The sequence below is a fragment of the Hippopotamus amphibius genome, chromosome 17 (genome assembly GCF_030028045.1).
Source record: "Hippopotamus amphibius kiboko isolate mHipAmp2 chromosome 17, mHipAmp2.hap2, whole genome shotgun sequence".
NCBI classification, from domain to species: Eukaryota; Metazoa; Chordata; class Mammalia; order Artiodactyla; family Hippopotamidae; genus Hippopotamus; species Hippopotamus amphibius.
The window spans coordinates 41,303,635-41,327,858 of record NC_080202.1 but is presented as its reverse complement, the minus strand read 5'-3'; the positions used below and the strand labels follow the sequence as shown (position 1 = coordinate 41,327,858).

General features: G+C 41.2%; 1 protein-coding gene across 5 annotated transcripts in view; it reads left to right on the top strand.

The window, feature by feature from the left end:
- The window catches only part of STAT3 (signal transducer and activator of transcription 3), a 60,471-nt gene that overhangs the window by 14,429 nt on the left and 21,818 nt on the right, over nucleotides 1-24,224 (top strand). For 4 of the 5 annotated variants that reach the window (XM_057714148.1, XM_057714146.1, XM_057714147.1 and 1 more), the window contains exons 2-4: nucleotides 17,622-17,772; nucleotides 18,703-18,847; nucleotides 19,442-19,540. In XM_057714148.1, coding sequence (XP_057570131.1) covers nucleotides 17,645-17,772; nucleotides 18,703-18,847; nucleotides 19,442-19,540 — 372 coding nt within the window. In that variant the 5' untranslated portion in view covers nucleotides 17,622-17,644. Of the gene's footprint in view, nucleotides 1-4,242; nucleotides 4,296-17,621; nucleotides 17,773-18,702; nucleotides 18,848-19,441; nucleotides 19,541-24,224 lie in introns of all 5 variants that reach the window. The other variant, XM_057714145.1, reaches the window with a different exon arrangement.

Genomic DNA, 24,224 nt, shown 5'->3' with positions numbered 1-24,224 from the left:
CTAAAATAATTTTTAAGCATAGGCCTGTGCCTTTTAAGATTTGAATTTACACTCTCTTTTTGGTCCTGGAAACTCCAATCTGAGATTTTTAACATAAAAAGTTCCCTTTTCCTTTAGGAGTCAGAACAAATAGCCTACTTCCTTCCAGATGCCTATCTAAAGTGTGACCCCAGGCACTCATTATCCTAGATCTTTACTGCTCTTATCACAAGTGGTAATTACTGTCCGCATTTACTTGTCTGTCTTCTTCCATCCCACGGAGAGCAGAGACCTGCCTGTCCTGTTTGCCACTCTATTCCCTGCCCTTGCTTCCAGAATGAGCTTGTTTTTTTGTTTTTTGTTTTTTTAAATATTTATTTATTTATTTATTTTTTGGCTGCGTCAGGTCCTAGTTGCTGCACGCAGGATCTTCATTGGGCTCTTTGTTGCGGCATGCAGGATCTTCCGCTGCGACGCTCGGGCTCCTTGTTGCGTTGCGTGGGTTTTTCTCTAGTTGAGGCATGCAGGCTCAGTAGTTGTGGCATGTGGGCTTAGTTGCTCCTTGGCATATGGGATCTTAGTTCCCCGACCAGGGATCAAACCTGTGTCCCCTGCATTGGCAGGCGGATTCTTAACCACTGGACCACCAGGGAAGTTCCAGAATGAGATTTGTTTGTTTTTGTTTTGTTTATAATGAATGGACAAATGACTCAACTGAGTAGGTTCCTTCTGAGAGAAGATAAAATGATGTTATGTCAATTTTATTTTATTTTGGTACTAAGCATTTCACTTTAAAACAGTTTTAATTTTTATCCAGAACAATGCATACAAATAATTTAGAAATTGAAGAATATGGAAAGACTTATGTTGAAAACAACAGTCTTCTGTCCCATCCCTTCTCATTTCTAAGTATTGCTTCCCAGAGACAGCCATTTTGAAAGCATTTAGCTTTTTTTTTCTGGTATTTACTTCCATGCTTTTAAGTAATAAGCTTATGTTGCTATTTTTGAAATATCAAATTTTAGACACCTTTTAACTTCCTATTATCATTGGTGAAGATTTCACCACTGCTATTCCTTCTCATACCTCACAATATAATCATCATAATTGTTATTATTTTTCTTTTTCTTTTTGGCTGCACCTTGGGCATGGGGAACTTCCTGACCAGGGATCAAACCCGTGCGCCTTGCAGTGGAAGTACAGCGTGTTAACCCCTGGACCACTAGGGAAGTCCCATCATAATTTAAAAAAAAAAATTTTTAGTTAGGGATACTTTTTAAAAAATTTTTATTCATCTATTTATTGGCTACATTGGATCTTCATTGCTGTGTGTGGGCTTTCTCTAGTTGTGGCAAGTGGGGGCTACTCTTTGTTGCAGGGCATGGGCTCTAGGCGCTGGCTTCAGTAGTTGTGGCTCACGGGCTCTAAAGCACAGGAAATTCCCTTTTCAATCTGGAAAAGGAAATTCTTATTATTTCTTTGATAATTCCCACCTTACCATTTTCCCCTTCTCTTTTTCTGTGCATCCTCTTGGTCAGATATTGGATCTTTTGGACAGATCATCTGAGTTGTTTTGTTTTGTTTCCCCTCTGCTTCTATTTTCCATCTTTTTTGTTGGGGATTGTATTTCAGGGTTCCTTGGCTCTTTCAACCCATCTATTTAAATTCTGGCTGTCATTTTCAATTTCAAGAGTCCTTTCTCAGTTGCCATTTTTATCTTCATCTTTCATCTTCATTTTTATCCTGTTTAACATATATAATTTGTCTGAGGATGTTATTTATAGTTTCGTGAAATTTTTGTATACTCGTGGTATTCTCTAATTCCTGGGTTCCTCTTTTGTTCATCTCTCTCTCATGTTGGAGGTTCTCTTCAAGAGTCTAGTAGTTCTTAAAGTTGAATGGTCTTATTTGCTTCCCTGTGGGGTGATTGGTGGAGGCCCTGGCTGCCAGGGTTCTGGGACCTGATGTATGTAGCTTCTTACCTAATCTCCATTGTTTTAGTTCAGTGACTCTCTTGCCCTCAGCTGTGCCTGGTACCCCCAAGCCTGGACTTGGGTTTCTCCAGACAGTGAGTATTCTGTCTACTGCTGGGTTTGGAGAAAGATAGTTATCTGGGGGATCTGAATGCTTTTTATGCAGGTTTTTCAACCAATTCTCCTATTTTTTAGCCAAACTTTTCATCCCTCTCTTCAACCATACCTACCACCTCCAACTTGTAGCTTTTTACTCCTGGATGGAAATCCCTTCTGCAGACGCTTAAACTGCTCAGTTTTCTCAACTGTGCTGGGTCAGTTACCATCAGTCCACTTTCTGGATTCCAGAATTCTATTGACATTCCTTGTTCTTGTGGGTTTGTACCCATTGCCCCTGCTTTACTGTCACTTTAGTAGGCCTGTGGGTCGTGTTTAACCAGAAGATGTGTGTCATGTTTTCTTGAGCACCCTGTGTTTGCGTGTGCTGGTCCCTCTGCTTGCACTGGTTACCTCTTCCTCTCTAGCATTACCAGCTCTCCTTGTAAAGTATCTGCCTTCTGGTGTAGCACCATTCCATGTCCATGTAATTGCCTTGTTATTTGTCTGCCTTTCTTTCAAAACTGTATCTTATTTGACAAGAGGGGTCAGTTTGGACAAATCCCAGGAACACCATTCACCTTGTTATTTTGGAGCTATGCTTCAGGAGTGCACCCTGGAGTTGTGCATTCCTTCCTTTCGCTCTGGCAGAGGGGCTATGAATTCTCCAAGTCTGTGTTCTTTGGGGCTTAGCAAAGCACCTGGGAAAGAGGCACTCAAATAAATGTTCAGTGAACCAGGGACGCCTCTACATGTGGCCTTCTAAATGTTGTAAGTTCGCTAGAAAGCTTCTGAGACGGAAATGTGGTGTATAGCATGATGACCATTCTTAACCACACTGTATTGTATGGTTTTTGTTGTTGTCGTTATTTTGTTTTGTGTTGTTTTTATTTTTGGCTGCGCTGCACCACTATGCGGGATCTCCATTCCCTCAACCAGGGCTTGAACTCAAGCCACGGCAGTGGAAGCAGGGAATCCTAACCACTGGGCCATCAGGGAACTCTCTTGTATGTTTGAAAGTTGTAAAGAGAGTAGATCTTAAAAGTTCTCATCACAAGAAAAAGAAACTAACTTTGTGAGGTGATGGATGTTAACTAAACTTACTGTGATAAGCATTTTACAGTGTATACATATTTCAAATCATTATGCTGTATACCTAAAACTAATATGTTATATGTCAATTATATCTCAGTAAAACTGGGGAAGAAAAGAAAACCTCTGAGAAATGATATATTTTGCTTCTGTGCACTTTTAGCTACTGAAGTCACAGTTATATGATAAACTTTTTTTTTTCAAACCTCAACAACAAAGTACTCTGCAGAAGAATAGCAACTGTGACCATTTTTTTCTGCCTGGATAGATGATTTTCTCTCTGTCATCAGACTTTGCCCATTTTCTTGCCATATGTTTCTAGTTGTAAAATTGAAGGCTTGACCCACTCTTTGCCCTGTTTTGTGGTGGAAAGAACAGTAGACTAAGTCAAGAGACTGAGTATTGGATGTTCTTCCCTATGCTCACGTCAGTGGTCTATTTCCATATCTGTAAAGTGAGGAGGTTGGATTTTATTTATTTTAAGAGCTGTTAAACAACAACAGTGGCAACAACAAGTATATGCTTTTTGTTATTGAGTTGGAGCCCACATGTGTTGAGGGTAAAGCATTGAAAAGCAGGCAATAGATATCTTGTGTAAAGAGATTTACTATTGACTCTAGGTTGGGTCTTAGACCTTTCAGTTTGGGAATATCTCAAAATAAACTTACTCATCGGAGTGGTTTTATGTTTTTTGAGATGCCTCATTTCATTGTCTACATGTCAATATTTAGTTATATAACTTCTTAGGTTCTCCGGTACATGTCATGAAGTGTGCCCTTTTAGATGGTGGCAGGGAGCAAAAGTCTCATTATTGCAATTTAAGGAGTAACAACTCTACTTACTTGATAGGAAAAGCCTTATAGTAAGAAAAAGGTGTTTTTTTTATGTTTACATTTTTATATAAATTCTTCTCTTGGGAAACTGTACATATTTGCTTTGTCACTGATAGTAAACTTGTGTGAATTATTGTACCTTTTAGCTCATGCTTAAGGAAGACTAGCTTATGGCATTATGTGAAGTTAGCTGCTTAAGATGTTTCAGTCTTTGTGCTAAAAGTATGTTACAGATTTTTTAACTTATTAATTTTCTTTTGTTTATTCAGCAATTCTTGGAGCATCCGCTAGGTACTGGGGAAGTAGCAGTGACCAGAAGAAAGTATGTTCTTATGGAGCTCACGTCCCTAGCAGGTGGAGGAGAGAAACAAAAAAGAAACATATGGTGTGGGCTTCCAAGATGGCGCAGTGGTTGAGAATCCACCTGCCAGTGCCGGGGACACGGATGTGATCCCTGCTCTGGGAAGATCCCACATGCCGTGGAGCAACTAAGCCTGTGCGCCACAACTATTGAGCCTGCGCTTTGGAGCCCGTGAGCCCCAACTGTTGAGCCCATGTGCTGCAACTAATGAAGCCCACGCACCTAGAGCCCATGCTCCGCAACGGGAGAAGCCATGGCAATGAGGAGCCCGCGCACCATAGCGAAGACTAGCCCCCGCTCGCCGCAACTAAAAAGAAAGCCTGCGCACAGCAAAAAAAAAAAAGACCAAACACAGCCAATAAAATAAATAAATAAATAAATTTATTAAAAAAAAAAAGAAACATGGTGTATTGGAGGGTGATGAGGATGTGAAGAAAAATTCAGCAGGGGTAGATGTGCTATTTTGTTTATTTATTTATTAAATTATTTATTTATTTTTATTTTTGGCTGCGTTGGGTCTGTTGCTGTGCATGGGCTTTCTCTAGTTGCAGAGAGCAGGGGCTACTCTTAGTTGCGGTGCGTGGGCTTCTCAGTGCAGTGGCTTCTCTTGTTGTGGAGCACAGGCTCTAGGCATGCGGGCTTCAGTAGTTGCGGCACGTGGGCTCAATAGTTGTGGCTCACGGACTCTAGAGCGCAGGCTCAGTAGTTGTGCCGCGAGGGCTTAGTTGCTGCAAGGCATGTGGAATCTTCCCAGACCAGGGCTTGAACCCATGTCCCCTGCATTGGCAGGCGGATTCTTATCCACTGCGCCACCAGGGAAGTCCCAGGTGTGCTGTTTTAGATAGAGTGGTGTCAACGGACATTTGCACAGAGACTTGAATGAAGTGAGGGAGCTAGCCAGGTAGCTGTCCAAGAGCAGAGCTTTCCAGGAGAGAGAAGAAGGTGCAGAAATGGGTGTGGTGTGTTCCAAAAGCAGAAAGGAGATAGGTGTGAGCAAAGGGGTGAGCAGTGAGAGAGGAAGTCAGAGAGGCATTCAGGGCAAAATGGACTATCTGGTGGGCCATGGTGGGAGTTTGGATCTTCTTCTGAGTGGGTTTTGAGCAGCGGAATGAAATGATCTGACTTGTATTTTGAAAGGACCTATAATGTGCAGAATAGACTACAGGGACAAGAGTGAGAGTATCAAGCATCAGTTAGGAGTTTGGTGCAGTAGTTTAGGTAAGAGCTGATGGTGGCTTGGGTTAAGATTGTTGCAGTGGAGGTAGTGGGAAATTGCTCACATTCTAGGTATGTTTTGAAGGTAGTGTCCACAGGATTTGTTAATGGATTGGATGTTTTGGGGAGAGAAGGAGACAGGAGGAGGAGGTGGAGGAGGAGGAGGAGATAGAGGAGAAGGAGCAAGGTTTTTAGTGTGAGCACATGCAAGAGTGGAGGTGTCATTTGCTAAAATAGGGAAGATTGGAGGGGAAGTTGGTTGGGAGAGGTTTTTAATGAAAGGGTTAGTTTGGGGTGTTTGTTAGACACCCAAGTGGAGATACTGAGTAGGCAGGTAGAGGACTCGAGTTCATGGGAGAGGCTAAGGCTGGAGATGTAAACTTGGGGATTGTTGGATGTTATTTTGAAGGAGTGCGGCTGGATGAATCATTTAGAAAGTGAGTGCATAGAGGAAAAAAGAGATTAGTGAGATAGTTTTAACAGCAAAGCCTTTCCTTTTAAAACTCTAAATTCCTTTCTTATGGAAGTCGGACTCTATCAAGATGGTATTCCATCACTATGTTAGTAGTGATGGAATTAGTAAAAATGTCCTAGTCACCTAGTGCAATAAACCAACTGACATTTAGTAGCATAAAGCAGCAACCATTTTACTGTGCTCACAGATTCTGTGGGCAGGGATTTGGATAGCACGGCAGGAATGGCTCATATTTGCTCCACAACGTCTGGGACCTCAGCTGGGAAGACTTGAACATCTGGGAGCAGTTATCATTGGAAGGCTGTTTCACTCACATATCTGATGCCTGGACCGGGGTGAATCAAAGGCTAATCTCAGCTGGGACTGTACACCAGCTGCCTCCACGTGGCCTCTCCTGCCTTGGGTTTCTCACAGGATGTTGGTTGGGTTCTGGAGAATGAGCCTTCTGAGAATCAGGCCTTTAGAGTTGCATATCGACACATCTTTTGGTTGGAGCAGTCATGGGCTTAGCTGGATTCAAGGGCAGGGGACAAAGACCCCTTCTCTCAAAGGGAGGAATATCAGAGAATTTGGGGCCGTGTTTTACAGCCACCACAAATGCCCTTTGGGGTTCTGCCCCCAAACCATAGTTACTTTGAAGGAAGGAGTTCCAACCCCGGATCCACGGATATAGAGTCAAGCCCCAGTTACACGGTGCTCCATGTGAAGTAACCAGGAGCACCTTAATATCTCTCACCAGGAAGTGGCCTGAATAGATTCAAGAAAAGGTTCTTCCTTCTCTTCAATAAGTGTTCAACTATATTGTGGGTCTGTGACACTGAGATTGAGAAATTTAACTTCCCTTTCTCTGCTTTATATCAGTAGCCTGTCTTAAGAGAATATTACTAATTTACATAGCATTCTAGATCAGTGGATGCTTTTTGACTCTTTTATTTGGGCTTTGGCCAAAGATTACAGTACCTATAGGCTTTTTTTTTTCCAAGCAACTTTTCCTTCTCCCTTCAGTGCCTTCAAGCCTGGGTTTTTTTGTTTTTTGTTTTTCTCTTTTGGCTGCATTGGGTCTTCATTGCTGCGCACAGACTTTCTCTAGTTGTGGCAAGTGGGGCTAATCTTTGTTGCAGTGCACGGGCTTCTCAGTATGGTGGCTTCTCTTATTGCAGAGCATGGGCTCTAGGTGCATGGGCTTCAGTAGTTGCAGCACGTGGGCTCATTAGTCGTGTGCATGGGCTTAGTTGCTCCTCGGCATGTGGGATCTTCCTGGACCAACGATCAACCCTGTGTGCCTGCATTGGCAGGCAGATTCCTAACCACTGTGCCACCAGGGAAGTCCCGAGCCTAGAAGTTCTGACAGGATAGTTTGCTTGCCCAACCTAACAGTTGTGTCTCAAAGGCTAAACTCTTGTTTGTAAAAGTTGGCAGCTTACCTGTGATTCCTGTGACGGTGACTCCCTCAATAGTCACAGCTCAGTGGAAGGATGCTTTGCTTCTCCCTAGAAAAACCTCCAAATTCTAGGTAACCAGTTATACAGGGTAGAGCTAATCTTGTTTTCCTAGGTGCAGTTGCCAGGCTTTTCAGTATTGTAGCCATCAATGACTGTTCAGTAGGAACTTTTGCAGCAGAGGTGGTGTTTATGTGTGTGTGCCAATGTGAGTAAAGAAAGCAATAAAGGAAATATTCATTTGATGTCTTAAATCTGATATCAGAATGATATGTAAGGGTCAAACGGAGGAGATGGAATCAAAAAAAGAATAAGATTCAGCCACATATGTAAGTACTGTGGGCATTCAGAGTTGAAGCAGTGGTTGGACCATGGGTAGGATTAGGGAATGTCTCTCCAGCAGAGACAAGAAAGGGATGTATAATCCCACCAAGGGGAAAAATGTTTTAGGCAAGAGCATCTGTGAGAAAGGAACAAAGTCTGTGGGGGGTGGAGGTGAGGGCAAGAGGGAGATAAGTTGACTTGACATTTTGAAAGTCAGCTTGAGGCTGCAGAGAGGAGCTAGAGGGGCCAATGTTGGCTGAGGGGTTGGGAGCCTTAGCCAGGGGTAAAGATTTTTGGTGGGACAGTGAGAAGTTGGTGAATGTTTTTGAACTGGGAGAGTTGCTGTGATTTTCCTCTTATTGAAAGGAAGGTCACTAAAGGTCATCCTTGAATTTTTCAAACAGCAAAACCGAAAGAGTTGGTCTGCTTCTCGGAATACTTCTTACTGGATGCAGTGTCCTTGCCAGGGAGAATCTGGTTCAGTCAGTGTAGCTGTAATTCAATACCAGTGATTTATTCACTCCATATGTATTTTTTGAGTACTTAGTATGAGCTGGGCACCCTGCTGGATGCTGGGGGGTGAAGGGGAGGACACACTGGTGAGCAAAAGCCCAGGCTCTTCCAGTCCTCAGGCAGGCAGTCCAGCATAGAGGTTACAAATGCATGTTACGGAGTCACATGGCTGAGGTCCAAGTAAGGAGAACACCAGGGATCTTTCCCAAAGTAGTGTCTCTCTGAACAGCAAAATTGGAGAAGTTTTAAGCTAAGGGTACATGCATATGCATGAAGGGGCTTGAGCAGAGGAGAATTCAGCATAGAATTGGGGCAAAGGTCGACAGAGTCCAAGCTTTAGTTGATTGAAGTCAGGGGGTCAACATCATTGCTCCATCCTTACGCTTGGGTGGGGGCCTTAGTTCCTGCTTAACTCAAAGATATATTATTATGTATATTCCTTGAGGAGGAACTAGGACTCTACTTAATCACCGCACTATTGTTTGACTGCCTTTTCTCTGTGTTCCCTTAAGATTATGAATTACTGAGACTTGTTCAAGGGCAAGCATTGCAGCCAGGCTTAGATCACCAAGTGGCTTAGGCCAAGATGGCTTCTCTTATGTTAAGAAAGCTATTTCTGGTTCTCTTTCTCCGGGGACCCCCTAACCTATCTGCTTACAGAATTGTCACTTGTCTGCTTAAAACTCTTGAGACCTCCCATTACCCTTGGGCGAGAGTTCCTGTTTCTTCCTATGGCTTACACGAGAACCTTCTCCAACCTCATCTCGTGCCATGGTTTCCTTATGCAGTCTCCACAGGGTTCTGCTTCGTTACAGCTGCATGGGGGTGATTATTCAGTACATGTGGAGTAAGGACCAGCCTCTTGCGTCTCAGAGCCCCTCAGGTGATTGGGATGTGCATCCTGGGTGAGACCTGATCTCTGCTCTTGTTCGAGGTTCTCAATCTGGCCACACCTTAGCATCGTCTGAGGGGCTCTTAAGTGTCCAAAGCTGGTTCCCACCCTCAGCAGTTCCCATTTGGCGTCTGGTTTGGTTCCCAGGCATCTCTATTTTATTTTTTATTTTTTAAAAAATATCTGCCCTTGTAATTCTGACCTGTAGCCAGGGTGGGGAACCTCTGCATACAGAGGGCAGAATCCGGGGATAGATGTTGTGGGAAAACAAATCCAGATTCTGGAGTGATTTATCCTTTCAGATCTCCAGTTATTTGAAAATCCACTCTTCCGTAATTTATATTTTTCTCTCCTGACCTCACTTCCTGTTCCCCAAGTCTTCTTCCTGGGCAAAAGTTCAAGTTCTTGGACTCCTCACACCCTGATTGCCCCTCCCTGGAAGTGTTTGTTTTTTAGTGCACCGTTTAAGTTGTGATACAACTAGAATATCACTAGGTGTGGGCTGGTTACAGCTGGACTAATAGATCCTTTCATTCAAATGCTGTGTATATCTGTTAAAATATCATTAGATCACACTGGCTTGGCATTGTGATTGACTTAAAATCAATGAAAACTCCCACTGCAGCATAGTGGTTAAGAGCGGAAATTCTGAAAACGGACTTATTTGGGTTAGGATTCCAGCTTCATGCCTTACTGCCTGTCTGAGCTTTGGTGAATCGCTTAAAATTCTGTGCCTCATTTTCCTCCTCTGTAAAATGGGTATGAAAATAGTGTCTATCTCATAGGGTTGTTGTGAGGATGAAATGAGTAAATAAATATACTAAAGTACTTAAAAGAGTGCCTGGCACATACCAAGTGCTATATAAATATCAGCGATAACCATTAATTCTTTGGACTGCTCTTAGACCAAGATTCTTATTTTTCATCTTTTTCTTTCCTTTGAATATCACTTGGTGTTTTCACCTTCAGTCTTTTTAGGACCTGGAGCTATCCTTAGGTGAACTATGGGTGGAGATATTTGATCAGGGCACCATCCATCCCTCTCTCCCCTTCATTCTCTTATACCAAATCACAGCATTACTAACTGCTCCATCAGGATATGTTACAAAAACCCATTAAAATGCATGTATTTTATGTAGCAGGGAAAGCTGACTTTATCACGTAAGAGGACTAATCTGATGGATTAATCTGTGTTTCCCAGAGCATTGAGAAAATGGATTTAGCATAAGAAGTGCTGATGAAAGGGGTGCCGTGAGGGGGAGGAACAACAGAGCAGTGAGGTGTACCCAGCACACACAGGAGGGATGCTGTGCATCCATTATTTTTTCTAAACTTATATAATAACCCTTCAAAAGAGGGATACTTCCCCATTTTACTAAAGGAGAAGCCTGTCGTGTAGTCAAGTAATGTCTCCCAGAGGAACAGCTGATACGTGGTAGGAAGGGCTAGCACCCAGGCCCACCCAATGGCAAGTCTCAAGGTCCTTGGCTTTGCACCACACCGCTTCAGAGGAGCGTGTCTGGTTGGGGGAAGGGACTTGTGACAGAGTTGGGGGGGGGGGGCACGTGATGCTCAAATTTGGTCGGTTTTGTGGTTTTTATCTGGAGCTCAGACCTGTTCTCAGGCAACTCTAACCATAAACTTCGCACTCAGTAATTGACAGAGCGTGTCTCGTCGTGTTACTTTCAGTTTAGAGGAAATTGTGCTTATTATGCTCTTGTTCCTTTAATCTGAAATATTTGTGATCAGATACGGTGCCTATTCCAAATGAAGTGTGGAGAATACATCCGGTTTTGGTTTTGTTTTTTTAATTCCATAACACTATTAGGTTTGAAATAAGAGGCCTTGGCAATTCATAGTTTTTAGAATCTTTCTTGGAGGTAGCTGCGTGAGCACTAGATTTTGGGTAGCGCTTTTGGTTTTGTTTTTAACATCCTGATTGTCCTTCATGGATCAAGGCACTAGGTTTTCCTTCCTTTTTGCTGTCAGCGTTCCTGGTAGTCTCCACCTCTTACACTTAACTGTCATAAACCTGATACATTTTATTCTCTGTGTTTCTGGATTTAAATTAGATAACTGTACAGAAGTAGTGCTAGTGATAAGACCTTACACATACCAGGATTTGGAATGGAAAAAGCCATGTGCTCAGCACAAGATTCTTGAACTTTTCCAAGAATTAAAGTGAGTAGGAAGAATGAAGGATAGTAGAATTTGGGGGGTTGAATGTCCTCCCGAGGGTCGTTAAAACTGTTCTTTCTTTTAGTTCTCAGATCTCTATTGCCCAGTAATTTAATACTTCTTTCTTGTATTCAGTTTTGCCACATTAGTAAGGAACTATAATTCAAGTTCTCTTATATCGCAATGTCCATTTTTTGCAAGGAAGTGTTGGTTTCTGACTTTAAAGCCACTCCTATTATTTGTAATTGAATATATTTGAATATTACGATGAGGTTAGTTAGGATTGGGCACTCAAGTGTTAATATTTTGTCATTTTAGGAAATCAAAACTAGATCTCTGTAAAGACTTCTTATTGTAAAGGCAAACACCCAGTCTTAAACTTTACAAAGGAACCATTTGGATTTATAAGCAATGAAATTACATATTTACTCTAGAAGTGTGCTTATTTCGAATTATCTTTTTAAATTTGAAATTCTAAAGTCTTAATGTCTAGGGTAATTATCAGTGGTTAAATAGTTAAGCTATGACATTTAAATGTGGACTCTCTGTCATTCATTGCACCTTTAATCCAACAGTGAAAATTTCATGAAGATTGTTTTGTCTAACATAAATTGCCTTTTTAGTTTTTCTCATTTTTTTCTCCTCGCTAATTAAGGAGTTTGCAGCTACCTCATATTATTTTTGGAAGGTGGTAAGGCAAGAACAAAAAAATTGGAGCTTAGAATTATAAATAAATTCTGTGACCTTTAATGGAATTTTCAGGATTATATTGAAAACTCTAATAGAAACCAAATAGTTGTTTTGTGGACTTTAAAGAAAAATCCCTTTGTATAGAACATGTTTACTATAAAATAAGATTTAAAAGAGAATACAAAGCTGTAAAAATACTATGATCCTAAGTTTCAGAAAGAAATAAAATACATACCCCCCCCCCTCCCCGAGATAGATTTAAAGGAATTATATCAACATGTCACCTGTAGTTCTAGATAGTGGGATGATACAGCATGGATGATTTTATCTTTTGTTTTCTGGTCTTGTATTTCTTTAAATTTTCCACAGTGATCATTATTGCTTTTTTTGGGTTTTTTGGCCACACCACGCGACATGCGGGATCTTAGTTCCCTGAGAACCCGTGCGCCCTGCAGTGGAAGCACGGACTCTTAACCACTGGACCACCAGGGAAGCCCCGACGTTATTACTTTTAAAAATGTCTTCTTAAAAGGACTGGTTGCAATAGAAATTAGCACCATCTCTATGTTATTTTGTACTTTGGTTGCCTTAGTCACTGGGCCTGTTCTGATAGCAAAGAGGAGCTTAGTGTAGGCAACAGATAAAATGTAAGTATGAATAAATGGGTTCTATTTTAAATGGAGATAATTCTAATATAGAGTATGGCTAACACCAAAGAGAAATCTTGTGACACACTGCAGGGTGGAACAGAAACTATCTTTAGATGGCTTTCTGTTCTGGATTATTGTATATGCCTGGTTTTCGGCCCTCTCCCTGCTTTCAGCCCTGACACACTCATCCCTGTCGTAAATCCACTGGTGCGTGGATGTGAAGAACAGGTGTTAATTTAAAAAGACGTTTTATGGAATGATGTAATGAAGTGTTTTGTGAGTACTCTCAGCTTGTGGTTCCCAACACATCCCTTGGTTTCTTTAGACTGAAATGTATATAATTGAAAACTGTGACTTGGACGAACCTTTTTAGTGATCTTTACAGTAATAAGTTCCCCATTAGACAACAGTCGTTTGCCTTATGACTTGTTGTTGGTAAGTTATCCCCAAGGGGTTGAGAAATTCCTGTTTTGAAAAATCCAGAAAGTCTTTGGTGACTTGCTGTTTCATTTTTATTGCTCTTTTCTCTTCAGTTGTAGAAAACAGGATCAAACTTACCTTTCCTTTATCTGTGACCCTTAAACTGAGTAAACGCCAGGAGAGAATTGAGAGAGTGTACTGCCCTAAACCAGTCACTGAATGGAATGATTTGACTTCTTTCCTCTGTACCCAGAATAGTACTGGGCACTCACATTGTTCTGCAAATCGCTCTCTGTGCTCTGGGGTTCAGTGAAAGCGGTTATGAAGTCAGGCTTAGAATTAGGCTTCGAATGATTCCACACATAAGAAATATTTTAGTTAGAATTTAGCAGAGTCCTTCAGATTAACTTGCAATTTGAAAAACCAGAATTGAGGTTGTGAAATAAAGTGGCCTTAAAAAATTGTTTTTCCAGTAAGACAGTTACCTCAAAGCTCGTTGGCAATGGTTTTTCTAGACAGTTTGGCTAGTGATCTCTTAAGGATCTACAGTTCTTAGGAAGAGCAATTGGTCTGATTGCCTCGTGGCTCCTGTTAGTTAAATATGGTTTGTAGCTGAGCAGCTGGTAAGGAAATCACTGTTTGACTCTTTGCCCATGTTCTCCTTGAAAATACTACTTGCTCTTTGACTTTAATTTAGAATTTTTTTTTAAATATAGGATAGCTCTTACAGTATTACCTACAATGATTAGACTGAGAAGTAGAACATAACATCAGTCATTTTTGATCCTTTAATTTTATGGAAAATACTATTAGCTGGTTTCTGGTTTAAGAAATAGCCCGATGACTGTACTACTTACTAAAACCAACTAAAACCAAAACAGCAACAGCAACAAAACCCCTCTGAGTAATGGACTAGAAATGAATTGGCAACTTTTCAACAACTTGTAATTTTTAATGGTATATTAGTTTGAAAATGCAAATATTCATGCATGACCCCATTGTTAATGCATAGAGTGGGATGCTGCTTTATAGTTTTAATTTGGGACTTCGGGGAGCAGAATGTGATGGCTCTACATTTCTATCCAAGATCAGCAATTAAATAATCTGTCGATTTTTTTTATTGATTTGTAACACTGGAGTTTATTAAGAAAAGTAGGTATCTGTCTCTTTAAATCCTTTATTAGGAGATCCAAAGCTTTTGGGTTGCATAATCTAGAGCAGTAGTCTCCAGTAATAATAGAACACAAGTCACTTATGTAATGTTAAAGTTTCTAGTGGCCACATTAAAAGAAGTAAAAAGAAATGGGTGACAGAGTGAAGTGAGTCAGAAAGAGAAAAACAAATATCGTATATTAACACATATATGTGGACTATAGAAAAATGGTACAAATCAAACTGGTTTGCAAGGCAGAAATAGAGACATGGATGTAGAGAACAAACATATGGCCACCAAGTGGGGAAAGCGGGGAGGGTTGGGGGGGTATGAATTGGGAGATTGGGATACCAAATCGTACACTCTAAATATATGCAGTTTATTGTAAAAAATAAAAAACAAAAAATTAAAAAAAAGAAATGGGTGAAATTCATCTTAATGTATTTTATTTAATCCAATATATCTAGAATAGTAACACTTACATATTATGAGATCTTTTACTTTTTTTAATTAATTAATTTATTATTTATTTATTTATTGGCTGCGTTGGGTCTTCATTGCTGCACAGGGGCTTTCTCTAGTTGCTGCGAGTGGGGGCTACTCTTCCTTGCGGTGCACAGGCTCCTCATTGTAGTGGCTTCTCTTGTTGTGGAGCACGGGCCCTAGGCATGTGGGCTTCAATAGTTGTGGCTCACGGGCTCTAGAGCACAGGCTCAGTAGTTGTGGCGCATGGGCTTAGTTGCTCCGCGGTATGTGGAATCTTCCCAGAGCAGGGCTCAAACCCATGTCCCCTGCATTGGGAGGTGGATTCTTTACCACTGCGCACTTAGGAAGTCCTACTTTTTCTTGTATTAAGTCTTCAAAGTCCAGGGTGTATCTTACAGCCTATCTCAGTTTGAACCACCACATTTCGAGTGCTCAGTAACCACATGTGGCTACTGACTATCCTATTAAATTATGTAGGTGTGGATAGAGTTTCATACATTCACGTGCAGTAGAATCTGCATAAATTGGCGTACTGTACAGATTTCTATGCAAATCTAAGAAACACAAGGCAGATCCTGATGCTTTTAGCTTAGGAGGCAGACTTTGACTTGGCCCTAAAGGCCTGTGATTTCTTATTGAGGGTAAAATTCGACATGGTTGCAATGCTGCAGCATGTAGCATGCAGCATGCGCTTCAGTTACTGCTTTCATTAGCCTGTGTTTAGTGTACATGTGCCACTGCCCACGTGGCATCGCATTGGTCTGGTGACAGGTCAGTCTTGGGGGTGAGATGAGGGGAGGGACTGCAAAGGAGTGGTAGCTGAAAAGGTTTGGGAGGTGCCTAAGACATTGTTTAAAAAACACCCAAGCGGGACTTCGCTGACGGTCCAGTGATTAGGACTCTGCGCTTCCACTGCAGGAGGCCCGGGTTTGATCGCTGGTCAGGAACTAAGATCCCAAATGCCGTGCTGGGTGGCCACAAAAAAGAAAAAGAAAAAAAAATGCCAAGCACCGAGGAGACTTAACTTATTCTCCTCTAATGTTGTTGGAAGATTTAGTTTATTTATGGAAACATATCGGCCTGATTGGGACAAATACCTCATTCTGACATTCTTATCTCTTTGCTTTACTGAATTTTTTCACCAGTGAAACTTAAGCCCTTGGTACTTGAGGAGGGAAATACCTTAGATCTGTGGCGTAAGTGTAAAGCACAGACCGGTTAGAACACTTAGTACAAAAGGAAGAATGTAAAGTATCTCATTAATAGTTTTTGTATGGGACTTCCCTGGTGGTCCAGTGGGTAGGACTCCGTGCTCCCAATGCAGGGGGCTTGGGTTTGGCCCGTGGTCAGGGAGCTAGATCCCACATGCATGCTGCAGCTAAAAGATCCCTCATGCCACAGCCAAAATAAATAAATATTTTTAAAAAATAGTTTTTTTATGATCACATGTTAAGATGATAGCATTTTGGATATATTGAGTTAAAGAAAATGTATAATTGAAGTTAATTTTACCTCTTTTTACTTTTTAAATATGGCCCCTAGAAAATTTAAGATTACATAAGTGGCTTGTATTACATTTCTGTTGGATAATGCTGCCTTAGATTTTTGACTGTTCAGTGTAAAGGCTGCTGTGAGGGGACTGCCCCTGCTCTCCTGTGCTTGAGAGCTTGATCAATTGATGCCCTCTTTGTAGTAGCAAGGGGGTCTGCTGTTTCTGTCCCCACAAGAGAGGGAGGGAGAAAGCAGCATGGCCCCCTTGAATTCTGTAAGGGCCCCAGATTCTGAACAACTTAGCGGCCATCTAGGTTGCTGCTTTGAGAACACAAGACCTGTCAGTTTTGTCGCCAGTTTGCCCAGTCTTTTTTATGAAAGGACCAGTAATTAGATGCTTCTTCATGCCTTCTCCGAGAAATAAATCAAGCCTTCTAGTGAAGTGTATGTGTTTGTATGTATTCTTTCAGTAAGTGTCCTCACTGTCCCAGAGAACCATCTCAGTTTACTTTGATCCATACATACCTTAGTCTTTGGCTACTACTCAGAGTTATTTTTTACAGCTTCTTAAGACTACTTGGTCTGTAATGCTATTTCCATGACTTAAGCTATTCAGAAAGAGGACTCAAGGTGGTTAGCTGGTTTGGCTTCTTCTTTCTGAGCACTTCCCTGGGGTGTTCATGAACCTGGGACAATCTGAATGTCTGGTTTTTAGCTTCTCTTCTCTCTCATCCCAGACTGAGAAATATTAAAAACAAAATTACTTTTTTTTTTTTGAATGGGAGAATCCCAGGCAGGTCCTTGCTTATATGTTTAAACCTGTAGTCTCAGAATGTGTCGTCTTGGCTCTCTGTCCTCCCTGAGTACCCACATCCCACATTTTGGTCTTAGTTCAGGTTTACTGTATTTATACCTCTCAGTCCACCTAAAAGGAGTGTAGAGTGAAAAGAAAGGAACTCACATCTGTTGAGCATCTGTTGTGTGCAAGGTACTGAGCTGGATGCTCAAGAAATCTTATCTCAGCTGCCCCAAGGGGTGGGAATTATGATCTCTGTTTGATGGAAGAGGAAATGGAAATCTGGAAGTTAAGTAATTTCTCAATCTCACATACCTCTGAGAGAGAATGGATTCTAGAACATGGCATCATGCCCACATCGTCATCCTGGTTTAGAAGAAAGAAGCTGTGATGTGGTTCCAGAAGTAGAGTTTTGAGTGTATATGGATTGTTCTAAACTGGGAGAAACATGAGAGATCCTTTCCAAAGCACCTTTTATCCCTAATCACAGACCTGATGCCTGTGTTGGATAGACTGTTTCCCCTTATTGGGGCTTGTAATGACCATATGAACCTTTGGTTTGCAGTTGTGACCCCTGATTCCAGCAGAATGGCCCAATGGAATCAGCTACAGCAGCTGGACACACGGTACTTGGAGCAGCTCCATCAGCTGTACAGTGACAGCTTCCCAATGGAGCTACGGCAGTTTCTGGCCCCTTGGATTGAGAGTCAAGATTGGTAAGCCCTTCCTGAAAAACTCCCCCGATTGCTAGGTTTTAGTTTGGGTCAAGAGACATGATCTCCTCTAACTTAGTTCTTTGCTAACTATTTCATCCAAAAGCATATGGGTACAAGTGATGGGGCAAAAGAGATCAAAAGATAGGGAGGTCATGTTAGTCTCGTAAGAACACTGTCTACATTAGAAGGGCAGCTGTCCTTTGGCACATTGAAACAGCCTGATTGGTGGTAGATGTTTTGAAGCCTGACTTTAATCTCATTTGCTTGTTGAGATGCTCTGTGTGTTCTGACACTTCAGGGATGTGCTGCAGATATTGTTTATTGGAATGAGAATTCTGTCATGGGTAAAAATTTGGGTTCGCACTTCTGATTCCCCTTTCATTAAAGAAAGAGACAGAGTCAGAGAAATAGACTCATTCGTAGAGGAGGTAATGGTACAGAATCCCAACAACTATCTCCTGCACTTTAATGTATTCAGATCCACATATTAATTTTGGTTTAATTCAGGCCCCTGAGCTAGTTTTCCCAGAATTTGGTGAGGGATCAGGGAGGTGATTCAGAGATGTTGGAAATAGGCCATCCTAGCCTGGCATTGCTTATTTGCTTCTAAAAGTCTGGCTACAGAGTTGACTGAGAATTTAAAGCAAAATAGCATATCTGTTCACTTCTCTCAAGTGTTTGATAAATATAGAACTATGACAGTGGCTAAGAGTATCTGGAGTAATTGATGATTTTAAAACTGATGACATTTATGGTTGCTGAGCAGGGTGCATCTAAAATGATGAGTGGGTTGAAGCTTCAGGTTTGCCTTGGTTTTTTTTCCTCCTTCTTGACGGTGATTTCTATGTGTGTGCGTGCGTGTGTATGTATGTATATGTGTGTGTGTGTGTAGGTTTCAGAATCATTCTTTATCCTCCTTCCTTTTCCCAGGGCATACGCGGCCAGCAAAGAGTCACACGCAACTTTGGTGTTTCATAATCTCTTGGGTGAAATTGACCAGCAGTATAGCCGCTTCCTACAAGAGTCCAATGTTCTCTATCAGCACAACCTGCGAAGAATCAAGCAGTTCCTTCAGGTGTGATGAGAAACTGAACCCGCAGAGGAGGGTTTTAGCTTTCTTTCCTGCAAGTGTTTCTTTTCTCATTTGGCTAAATAATGAGAACCTATCTTGTACTTTAAATCCAAGGAGAAGTAACTAGCCCTTTGAGTATCATTGCCTGAAATTCACTTCTTGGGTTCATTGAAATAATAATGTCATCGTAACGTTAATCATATTATGTTAGCAAGTTAATAACATGATTGTAATGAGGTCAGATGACTAGGAAGATGACTGTTACTTTTCACTGTTAATGGTTTGACGGTAATTGGATACTCCTTGGTAAACTTGGTCGCCTCCCTGTAAGACCAGGATAACACACTGTCCAAAAGACAGACTACGAAGCCTTCTCTCACCAAAGTACAGCTCGTCATGACTGCCTTTCTTCTTCTCTTCTTCCCTTCACCTCCCACTAATTGCAGCCAGGCTCTGAGGCCTTTTGCTCTTTTGTTTCCTGTAGTAAATGTCATGCTTTCCCTAATTTATGAGGAAGTTAGCTTTAAGTTAGCAAAGTTTGGTCCACATCTCCCGAGTCTACTGCCGCTTTTCATTCTCTTTCTCTCCTACTTACAGAGCAGATATCTTGAGAAGCCAATGGAGATTGCCCGAATTGTGGCCCGATGCTTGTGGGAAGAGTCCCGCCTCCTCCAGACTGCAGCCACTGCAGCCCAGGTGAGGCCTGGGAAGAAACAAAGCGCTGTTGAAATGTGCTTCTTTCGTGTGTACAAAGATGTGCTTGTTCTTCTAGGGTCTTTAGGCTATGGATTGACTTACGGGGAAAAGTGGGTGTTTGGGGTTTTTTGGTTTTTGTTTGTTTGTCGTCATCGTTGTTGTTTAGCTTTGGGAGGTTTTTTGGCCATGCGGCACATGCACACACAGCATGAGGGATCTTAGTTCCCCGACCAGGGATTCAACCCGCGTCCCTTGCATTGGCAGCACGGAGTTTTAACCACTGGACCACCAGGGAAGTCCCTTGGGTTTTTTTTGTTTTATACAATGGAAATAACTTCTTTTCCCCTGCATATAAAATGCATTCTCCTTTTTGAGAAAAACTTTAAGACATTGCAGAAAATTACAAGGAAGATAGTTTAAAAAAAAGAAGATCTGAAATGTCACTCCTGTCTTCATCATCTCTTCCCAGGAGTCCAACATAATCGTCTGGAATACATCCTTTCAGACCTTTCCCCAGGATCCTATAAACTGTAGAAAACACACGCACACGTTATATTTAAACTGTTACTTCTCTACATCTTACTTTTCTCGTTTAATTATACTATGTACTACATCCTTCTAAGTCAAGTAGTATAAAGCTAACTCACTTTATTTGCTGCATGATATTCTGTGGTATGGATTTGCTGTAATTTATTCAATTATTACCCCTTTGATAGACATTCACTTCATTCTGAGGTTTTTTTTTCCTCCACTATAAATACTAGTATAATACCTCCCTGTATATCTTTATATATTCCTGCTTTTACTTCTCTACAGTAGATTTCCAGGCATGGAATTGTTAGATCAAGGGCGGTGTGTGTGTGTGTAAAATATATATACATTTTTTATAGATAGTTCTGGATTGCTTTCCCCAAAGGCTGTAACAGTTCACATTTGCACCAGGAGGATATGACAGTGCACTATTCTTGGGAGCCGCCTTGGGGATGGTTTGGGAATGAGCGATTCAGGTTCATGTGCATTTCTCTTTGTGGTTAAGTTTGATAATAACCTCACTAGAGCTCAAGATACAGTTAGCTTAGGGAATAGAGATTATGTGACACCAACAGGCCCACTGGGGGAGCACGTTGATATATGATAGTCATACTTATCTTTCTAGATCCTCTAATCTATTATGTGTGTATATGTATGTGTATCTTACTATGTGCTGGTTGTTACAGCGCCCTGCTTTAGAGGAGGTTGTAGTCTGGGAGAAATAGAAAATCAAACAACTTTATGATGCAGTAAAATACAAATTATTAAAATATACCAAAAAAAGATGAAAAAACTTAATTAGATCAATAATCATAAAAATATATTGAAAAAGACTTGAAAAAAATTATACTCTGTATTGCACCGAAAAAGCCAAGGGGCCAGATGGTTTAAAAGTTATAACAAACTTTTGTGGTACACATTGTTCCAATAGCATTTAAACTCTTGAAAGTGTAGTGAAAAAAAGAAGATGTTTCCAGCTTATTTTGAGGCTGGAATAATGCTACCATCGAGACCTAAAAAGACAGTGTAAGTAAAGAAAATGGTTAGGATGTTTGCATCCTGCTTAGTGTACTAAGCATGGTTTATATTCTAGGAATGCAAGAGTGACTTAACATTAGGGATTCTATTAATGTAATTCATTAAATTCGTATGTTAAAGAAGAAAAATTGTATTTTTTTAGATGACAAAATTTAGTGTCCATTCTAGATAAAAAATAAAAATACGAAACTTCCTTAATAAAAAAAAGAATATTTGTCACAAACCAAAGGGAACATGATGCACGATGGTGAAGCACTAAAGTAATCTCGTTAAAAAGTGACAAGATTGAGGGTGCATCCTGCTCTTGATAATTTTCTGAAGGATCCAGCCAGTGTAATACAACAGAAAAAGGGAATGTAAATGTTGGAAAGCAAAGGACAAACTTAAAAAAAACCAAAACACAACTATTGGAACTACCAAGAGTTTGGAAAGGTGATTGTGTTCAAGATAAATGTTTTAAGAATCAGTAGTTCTCTTATACAATAGCAATTATAGCCTTCCATTACATGCCAGTGTAATGGAAGAAAAGACTGCATTTGTAACAGGAAAGAAAAATGTATGATATGCGTATATTATTGAAATGTATGATAAAATGTCTAGAAGGATATATACCGAAGCATTACTGTTGTTGGTTACAGGATACTTTTTTAGTTTCCCTGAGGTATTTTCTTTAATATCCTATAATCAGGGATTTTTTTTTCTTTTTTTGGTTTCCGCTTCTTTTTAAAAAATTATGGTAGAATAGACATAGCATGAAATTTTTTTTTTTTTTTTTTTTTTTTTTTTGGCTGTGTGGCTTGTGGGTGGGATCTTACTTCCCCGACCAGGGATCAAACCCATGCCCCCTGCAGTGGAAGCATGGAGTCCCACCACTGGACCGCCAGGGAATTCCTGCATCTTAACCATTTTGAAGTATACGGTTCAGTAGTGTTAAGTTCTCACATTGTTGTGCAACCAATCTCCAGGACTTTTTTCATTTTGCGAAACTAAAATTCTATACTTATTAAAATATAACTCCCATTCCCCCTGGACCCTGGCAACAGCATTCTAACTTTCTGTCTCTATGAATTTGACTACTCTCGGTACCTCATGTAAGTGGAATCATACAGTGTGTGTCTTTTTGTGCCTGGCTTATTTCACTTAGCATAAAGTCCTTAAGGTTTATCCATGGTGTAGCATGTGTCAGAATTTCCTTCCTTTCAAAGGCTGAGTACTACTCATTGTGTGGCTGTATCACGTTTTGTTTATCCATTCATCTATTGATGGACACCTGGGCAGTGTCCACCTTTTGGCTTTTATGAGTCATGCTGCTGTGAACATGGGTGTACAGTTTTTTCTTTTTAAAGACAAAAATGTAGCAGGAACAAAGAAGAAAGAACATCTAAGTCTAATTGAGAGTGTCGGGGATGGCATCATAGAGAAAAGAGAGGTAGTGTTTGAACCGAGACTCAAGGCTTATTATATGGGCATCAGGCAGATGGTAAGGAGAGCACGGTGTAGAGAGAAGGAAGATCGTGTTCAGACAGAAACAGAGGGGCATGTGTATTGGGAGAAGTGTAGAGAGTTCAGCATCTGTCTGGGTAAGGGAAGATAAGGTGTCAAGGGCCGCATCACGAAAACCTTTCTAGTTAGTCAAGTCTGGCAACTTGGCCTCGGAAGAGCAGTTTACCACAAGGGCCTTGGGATCAGACCGCCTCGGTTTCAACCCCATAGCGCTGCCACTTGCTGTGTAACCTCAGGCAAACTGGTTACTGTCTCTGTTCCTCCACTGGGAAGGATATTAGTACCAACTTCATAGAATTAAATTAATTCATATGTGTAAGATGCGTCGAACAGCACCTGACACATAAATATAAATGCGAGGCCAGTGTCAGCTGTTTTCTGTGGCTGCTGTCATCATCATCAACACCATCACCATCACCCTGTCTGCAGGAAATGGGGACCCACTGAAGAACTGTAAGTAGAAAGCTGATAGGCTCGGATGTGGGTGAGGGGGTAACTGGTAGCACTCACCATTCAAGACTCTGGAGTCAGGGAAGTTAGCCAATGGCACTTGTCTGTGCATCACTAGAGTTCGCTGTTGTGGAGAACCTTTATGTTTGCATCCTGTCCCATAAGATAAAAGTAATGAATTTAAGCCAGTTTGGATAGAGGCACCAGCTTTACCATAAGAGTTAGAAAAGCCGTAAGCGTCCCAAGGATATTCCCAGTTGTATTGATCTGGGCTGCCAACCAACGCCCAGGGCCCAAATCCAGCCTGCTGAGTGTTTTTGTAAATGAAGTGTTTTTGGAACACAGCCACACACATTCACATATGCCCTGTCTCTGGTTGCTTTCATGCCACAGGGGCACGGCTGGCTATTTATGACAGAGACTGTATGACCGTCAAAGCCAAAAATATTTACCACCAGGCCCTTAGAGAAAAAGTTTCCAGCCCATGATACAAAGCAACCCAACCCAGGCCTCACTGTCGTTTTGTCTGTTTACATCATCCGGCATAGTCCCACTGGTCTTTTATGGGTAAAGCATTAGGAAACAGGAAGACAAGTGAGTGTGATCCCTTGTCTCCCAGGGCTCTCAGTCTAATTGGATAATAGTGCACAAACACTTCAAGTGAGAAAAACGTAGAGGAGGATGTGAGTACTTTTGCTTTGAGACGTTGAATAAATTTTCACAGGGGAGCAAACATTTGCACTGAGTTTGAAGGTGAATGAGTTCAGGTGTGCCAACCTGAATCGACAGGGTGCAGGGGAAGGGTGGGTAGTTTGCGGTGACTGAAGCACAGGGAGGGAAGGTTTAAGTTGTTGTTGGGTTGTGTGAAACATCTGTCTGTGCTGGGCTGAGATGTTTATACCTGGAAGCAGTGGGGAGCCAATAGATTTTACTAAGGTATCAGGGGCAGATTTCTGTGGGTGATCACTGATCACATGTACATTCCCCTCTAAGTGCAGTGCCAATTTATAAACAGACATGGGAGTGGAATACAGATTAAAATATCAGCTATATTGTTGGTAAACGAGACCGAATACATGACTTGGGTGGGTGACATGGGGGCCTCATTTTATCTCTCTACCTACCTACCTATCTACCTATCTGTTTATTTATTTATATTGCA